At 44.7% G+C, this 7,743-nt stretch overlaps 1 protein-coding gene across 1 annotated transcript; it reads right to left on the bottom strand.

Moving 5' to 3' along the window:
* Positions 1-6,142: 6,142 nt before the first annotated feature.
* LOC149196115 (methyltransferase FGSG_00040-like) lies at positions 6,143-7,156 on the bottom strand. Its single transcript, XM_089408173.1, has one exon. The coding sequence runs from the start codon at positions 7,154-7,156 to the stop codon at positions 6,143-6,145; it is 1,014 nt and encodes a 337-aa protein (XP_089264299.1).
* Positions 7,157-7,743: the final 587 nt, after the last annotated feature.

The following is a 7,743-nucleotide window of genomic DNA, read 5'->3' as shown; positions in this document are numbered from 1 at the left end:
GGCTTCAGGGATGTCCTCAGAGAGTGCTCCTAAACACATCTCCGACATTTGCACTTGAAGCCCCAGTTCTTGCATTTGGCTTAGCGGTGCGCGAAGGGAACGAGGACAGTGAAGTAAGGAGTGGTGATCTCTTCTCCTCTCTCGATGGGCTTGGAGGCATGAATAAACATGGCACTTCCCACATACCGTCTGCTAGTGTTTTGCAGGCAGGAATGGTTAATGAGGGACATCAACAGTGTTGGAACTACTACACACCTACATGCGGACTCTTAGTTAGAGCATGGGACTACATGCAAGATTCTTTCTGCATGATTTACTCCTTGATTTGCTCCTTCTTTAACTCTGCAACTGGTTAGTTCTTCTGCATGATTTACTCCCTGCTTTGCTCCTTCTTTAACTCCGCAACTGGTTAGTTCTTCTACATGATTTACTCCCTGATTTGCTCCTTCTTTCACTCCGCAACTGGCTAGTTCTCTCCGGAACTTGTTGTAGGTATTGAGTCTTCTCATTGATCACCACTATGGTGCATTACCTTGGGATCTTCACCCAGTAATGCTATATCATGAGCATTGTAACCTATTTTCGAATGAATCATTCTTTTATCCTTTCGATTTTCTTTTATTGTTTTTGCTCTGCAAAGCTGTGTGTTCAACCTTTACTAGCTAGATTCATCTATGCAAGTTTTCTAACACATTTACATGGTATCAGAGCCCACAGGTTGCTAGATAAAAGGCACACCAGTGCTTTATTTTGCAGGTATTACAGCTTGGAGATCGAAGATCGACAGAAAAATGGAGTTTCCCAAAGCATCGATCCTAACACCGTACAACTATCACGAATGGAAGGACCAAATGGCTCGATACCTTCGTCATAAAGGGTTGTACAGGATTACCATGGCTACAGAAATGGAACCCACTTCAGCCATAGAGAAATCCAAGTACCTCAACCGTACGGATGAGGCCCACGGATCCATATGCATGTGCATCTCTCCAGAGTTGCAGTTTCATCTATCTGCCTGCAACACTCCCAATGAGATTTGGAAAAAGGTTGAATAACTCTATGGGAAATAGGATGAGATGAAAGGACATCTGCTCGAAGTGGAGTTGCTATCATTAGATCCATGGAACTATGACAGAATTCAAGACTTCTTCACCAAATATAATGATCTATTGTTGCAACTCAAGGGTTGTGGAATTGACAAATCCAAGGAGGAGAGTCGCCAAGTTCTCTCTATTATGTCAAAGCTTGGACCGGAATACTCCATCTTTGTGTCTATATTTCATTCAGTAAGGCTCGCAACAGGTAAATCCTACACTATGCCTTCTCTCAAAGAATTTATGGAGTCCCTTATTTTTGAGCAAGATAAACTCATTGGCATGGGGAAAATAAAACCTCCAAAAGTGCATGCACTTGCTGTGCATGATGGCAGCCACAATAAAAATCACAGATCTGATTCAAATCAAAAAAATCGGCAGCAAAAAGACAAGGGAAAAGCGCATTCCCATCCAAAGAAGGAAGGGTACACCAAGCCCTTCAATGACTCCTCCGGCTCGAGAAATGAGAAAGGGAAGAAAGGAAATAGATGCACCTACTGTCAAAGAGGATTCCATCTAGAATCCTCTTGCATGAAGAAACAAATTGACCAAATGGCAGAAATCCTTCAGAAGCACAACCTTGGGGACCACATCCCTCAGGGTGCCAAAAAGAAAACTGAGGATCCGCCACATGGGAAAGGTAACAATTTTCATGCTTTAGTTGCAATTAATTCTTCTCCTGATGCATGGATTATAGATTCTGGTGCATCACATCATATGGCTACTGCAAAGGACCTCCCATCCTCATGGGAGATGACTCACCTATTGAATTCACCGGAAAAGGTAGAGTGGAACTTTTACACGGAAGCTTTGAAGATGTGCTTCATGTTCCAAAACTTTCGGTAAACCTGCTTTCAGTTTATCAGATCACTCATTCTGGCACTGGAAAGAGAGTGGAATTCACTCCAGATGCAGTGAACATATATGACCTACATAGCAGCTCCAAAATTGCAACCGGTGAGGTAAACAATGGAGCTAGACTGTATACATTTTCTGAATTTATTGAATCTGAATCCTCCTTATTGCTTACACATGCTGATGATAGCAGTAGGCTTTGGCAAGAGAGGTTTGGTCACTTAAATTACAAGTATATGCAGCAGCTAAGCAAGAATGAGATGGTGGAAGGCTTGCCAAATATCAGTTTCTCCAAAGGAGTTTGTGAAGGGTGTGTCCTTGGCAAACATCCTAGAGAAAAGTTTGACAACGACAAGACTCACAGAGCATCCTCTCCTCTAGATTTGATCCATAGTGATCTCATGGGGCCTTTTCCTCATCCTTCCATAAACAAAGCAAGGTATGTGCTTACATTTATTGATGATTTCTCATGGTATACTTGGGTGTATCTTCTCAGGGCCAAATCTAAAGTTTTTGCGCACTTTGAAGATTTCAAAGCACTAGTTGAGACACAGTTAGAGAGAAAGATCAAAGCCCTCCGTACAGACAATGGGGGGGAATATGTTAACACAGCACTTTAGAACCTTTGCCTTCAGTCCGGCATACAGTTGCAGTACACAGTTCCATACACTCCGCAACAGAACGGAGTTGCTCAGAGAAAGAACCGATCTCTCAAAGAGATGGCTTCCTGCATGTTGCATGCTAAGTCACTGCCTCATAAGCTATGGGCTGAAGCACTTAATTGTGCTAACTACATCCAGAACAGATCTCCTCATAGGTATGTCAAGGATCAGACCCCCTTTGAGGCTTGGAGCGGCACTAAACCAGAGGTCACCCACTTCAGTGTTTTCGGCTCCCGAGCATGGGCCAGGATCCCCTCTGAAAAGAGGAAAGCTCTTGATCCACAGAGCATTGAATGCATCTTTGTTGGATACGCTGATGGTGTGAAGGGATACCGACTCCTGATTCCCTCTACAGACAAGCTCATCATTGAGCGAAGTGTCAAATTTGAGGAAAGTCTCTCACATGCACCTCAATCGCCACATGCCGACACCTTTTATCTACCTCATGTCCGTGATGATGACCCAGTACACTCAGATGCAGATACAGAGCATGCAGATGCCGAGGTAGAGCATGTAGATGCAGAGATAGAGTCTTTAGATACAAATCTAGTGCATGCAAATGATGATCCACATCCAAGCCCAGATCGGGCTTCTAGCAGTGAATCATATTCCCCTGTCATAAATCAGAGAACAAGGAGCTTACGTGAGATATATGCACAAGACCACCCAGCTGCTAGAAATGGTATTGTGGGGGATAATTCTGATCTGCAGAGGACTAGCTCAGAGTTTATTGAGCCTCCTCTTGTCCTCACTGCCACTGAACCATCCTGGAATTGTCATTTGGTTCAGTCTTCTGATCCACAGTCTTATGCCGAGGCTGCTGGGCATCCATCTTGGGAGTCTGCCATGGAGGAGGAGTATAACTCCCTCCTCGAGAACCAGACCTAGGATCTGGTCCCCCTTCCTTCAGGAAGGAAACTTGTCCTATGCAAATTTGTCTACAGGACCAAGAGTGCTGCAAATGGGCAAATCACCAGACGGAAAGCAAGGCTAGTAGCCAAAGGCTTCCAACAAGTGCATGGCATTGATTATGATGAGACCTTTGCTCCAGTAGAAAAGATGGATTCCATACGCCTTACACTTGCCATTGCGGCTGCCCAGGGGTGGGAAGTACATCAGATGGATGTGAAGAATTCCTTTCTTCATGGAGACCTATCTGAGGAGATCTACATGGAGCAGCCACATGGTTTCATTCAGGATTCATCTTTGGTCTGCAGACTAAAGAAATCTCTCTACAGCCTTAAGCAAGCCCCGAGAGCTTGGTATGCGAAGATGGATTCTTTTCTCTTATCACAAAACTTTGAAATATGTAAGTATGATCCGAATGTTTACATGCTCAGGACACATGATTCTCTTCTTATCTTAGTTTTGTATGTGGATGATCTCCTAATCACCGGCAGCTCGGCTTCAGCCATTGCTACTGTCAAGAGGGCCTTGCATGATAGGTTCTTGATGGTGGACATGGGTCCATTACACTTCTTTCTTGGTCTTGAGATTAGACAGGATGCCACAGGCATCAAACTCTCTCAGGCTAAGTATGCACGGGATCTCCTCGAGAGATTTCGCATGACTAACTACAAGCCAGCACCAACTCCTTTTCTATCTGGGGTCCGCCTTGAGGATGGAGGTGACACTCCATTAGTTGACAGCACTCTCTACCGACAACTAGTGGGGAGCTTATTATACCTCACCCACTCCAGACCAGATCTCTCATATGTAGTAGGGGCAATTTCCAGATACATGCAGGAGCCACATGAGCTACACTGGAATGCTGCCAAGCGCATCCTCCGATATGTGAAGGGCACCATCACCTTCGGGATTCACTATGCAGCAAGCACTGCATTGAATCTCCTTGACTTCACAGATTCTGATTGGGTGGGAGACAGCATTGATCGCAAGTCCACCTCGGATATTCACTCAGTCTAGGATCTGGCCCTATCTGTTGGTCGAGCAAGAAGCAGGCTACTATTGCTCTCTCTTCAATTGAGGCCGAGTATAGAGGAGTAGTCAAAATCACCATTTAGGCTCTGTGGCTACAACACTTCCTCACTGAGTTGGGCGTCCAGTTCCACCAACCCATTGTCATCTGGTGTGACAACCAAAGCACTCTCAAATTTTGCAAGGATCTAGTACAGCGGCAGCGGACGAAGCACATAGAGATCCATATGCACTACATTAGAGACTTAGTACATGATCGGGTCATTGATTTGCAGTTCTGTCCTTCAGCAGAACAGACTGCAGACATCTTCACCAAGACCTTCACTGAGCAGAAGTTTCGCTCTCTACGCAATCGTCTTCGAGTGAAGGATACAGTGCTTAGCAACTGTCTTTTCTTCCTCTTTTCTTTTGATTACATTGTATTTTGAGGGGGGGGTTTTCCCATGAGATTTTCCCTCTTTCCTCAATTTTAGTACAAGTTGCACTGTATTTTGGGTGACCTTTGGCCTTAGTTTCCAAGGCCCATTTTCTATTTTTCCCCATAGTGGTGTTCAGGGGGGGTGTTGGAACTACTACACACCTACATGCGGACTCTTAGTTAGAGCATGGGACTACATGCAAGATTCTTTCTGCATGATTTACTCCTTGATTTGCTTCTTCTTTAACTCCGTAACTGGTTAGTTCTTCTGCATGATTTACTCCCTGATTTGCTCCTTCTTTAACTCCGCAACTGGTTAGTTCTTCTGCATGATTTACTCCCTGATTTTCTCCTTCTTTCACTCCGCAACTGGCTAGTTCTCTCCAGAACTTGTTGTAGGTGTTGAGTCTTCTCATTGATCACCACTATGGTGCATTACCTTGGGATCTTCACCCAGTAATTCTATATCATGATCATTGTAACCTATTTTCGAATGAATCATTCTTTTGTTCTTTCGATTTTCTTTTAGTGTTTTTGCTCTGCAAAGCTGTGTGTTCAACCTTTACTAGCTAGATTCGTCTGTGCAGGTTTTCTAACACATTTACAAGCAGCCAGAGACCACTAAAACGCTCTCCTTCCTCAAATAATCGGCCTTCAACCTTTTTCTCTATTGAAAAAAAGTTATATACTTCACCTGCACCGAAACAGTTCGAAGTTACAATCTCCTGAATACGTTTAACATCCACCCACAATTTTTCATTTTCTGCTCCTTGGTCCTCACACATTTTCCCGTCTGTCTTAAACAAATCAATTGGTGGGATCTCCAGGCTGCTGGATGTGGAGGAACCATGTAAACTATAAAGCTGGCGGAGCAATCTTTGCTATTTTCTGGCTTCATAGACCACCATGGTGACAAGATCTTCTTGAGATGCAGACAATGTGCTGAGCTTGGTGTTCCTATAAGCAACTGCCACAGCGTTGCTCACCAAAAAAAGCTCCCCACTCCTTATTTTTCGGGTAGCGTAGAGCCCCCGACCGCGTCCGTCTTGGGTCATTTTGATCTCCACACGGCCCACGAAATCGGCTACTTCCGGAGGAGAAGATGTAGGTTCTCCCAGTAAGTAGCCCGAGATGTCATACTTGCCATTCAGGCTCTGAGCGTACAAGGTCTTGGCCTAGCCTAGCGCCTCTCTTATTTTGCTCTGCCCAGCATTGGTCTTGTCCACCTTTTTCAGACATTCACATGCCGCCCTGTAATGCCTCAGCCCGAGCAGAGCACGGCCTTTCCTGTAGAGCGCTTTGAGATGGCCGGCATCTATCCGAAGGGCCTCGTTGGAATCCTCCAATGCGCTCTTGAAATCTTTTAGCTGCAACCACGTCTCTGCCCTGTTGGAATAAGCATACAAAAGGCAGGTAATGATATTATTATTCCCATTGGAGTTGGACGAGTTCTCCTTAAGCTGAAGCAGAGCGGCGTCAATGCATTTCGTATAATCCTCAGCTGTCGCGACCCAGTTTTGTTCTCTGAAGCACCTATTCTCTTCCCTTCTCATGTCCTCCACATCCACATGCAACAGTCTCTCCCTCGGCTCCCCCTTCTGTGTCATGAGATTCACAACATTACCAGGGTTGTCCACGCGGATGGTGAAACCACCATCGTTGGCGATCTTTAAATAGGGTTCCATGACGGCCACCTTCTTACCCATAGGGTAAAGCTTCTTGATGTCCGCCTCGGAATGAGCTACATTATAACTTGCCAACCTGACCACAAGACCATTATCATCCTCCAGCAAAGTCCCGATAGCGCACATCTTGTACGGCTCTGCGCAGAGCATCCCATAGACCACCCGCCCGCGGTGGACTTCCGCAACCTGCATTTCGGTGAATGAAATGGGTTTCAGCCTTTCAAGGGGAACCAAACAATCTTCACTGTCGCTGGCTCTAGCTCTGGGATCCGTGGAAAATGAGTGTAAAAAAAAATTGCGTCTTGCCTCGACATCCCTTTCAAACTCCCTTTGCTGACAAGCAAGACCATGGACGATATCATCATGCAATTGGAGGAGGGTTCGCATTTCGAATATCTCTAAGGCATCTCGGAGGAAGGCTCTCTTCTCGAGTCTCATCGAGGTTTCTTGGAGAAGGGCTCTCTCCAAGTTGTTCTCAGAAATAGGTGGAAGTGAGGCTGCCATTAAGCGATACAAGTCCTCCATCCTTCTTCTTCTCCTCGCACTGATTCCTCTCCTTAACTATCAACTTTGCTCCGATTTCTCTCCCCTTAACTATCAACTTTACTTACCTTCTCTGTTTGTGTTCTTGCGTGCGTTGCAGATTTCCCAAGTGCCAAATCATATTTAAGGATAAAATCATTGAATAAACCCTTTACAGTGGTGATTTCTCTCTCTTCATGTGTCGGTTCTTTCCCTCTCTTCCTTGCGAAGGAAAAAAGCAAAGGAAAGTTTTTTCCCTCTCTTTCTTGCGAAGGAAAAAAGCAAAGGCAAGTTCCAAGTTCCTTTATAAACTAAAAGCGAGTCCCTTCACTGTAATTTGAAAGCAAAAAAGCCTATTTTGATGTGACATTGTTATGACTGGAACGAAGAGATGTCTAATGTTGTGCAGGGACCAGTAATTGATATGGTACTGGTCCCACCAAACCACCAGAAATTGAGACTTTTGCAACCAATATTTAAACAAAGATAAATAACATTAAGTATAAATAAGTATTAATTTATGTCCAAAATTTCCCAATACATTGACTGGGCCCACAACTGTCCATAAA

Source organism: Pinus tabuliformis, chromosome 2_2 (genome assembly GCF_031772625.1).
Source record: "Pinus tabuliformis cultivar Carrire ecotype Pingquan chromosome 2_2, CPIR1, whole genome shotgun sequence".
Taxonomy (NCBI): Eukaryota; Viridiplantae; Streptophyta; class Pinopsida; order Pinales; family Pinaceae; genus Pinus; species Pinus tabuliformis.
This window is presented reverse-complemented; position numbering and strand designations above follow the sequence as displayed.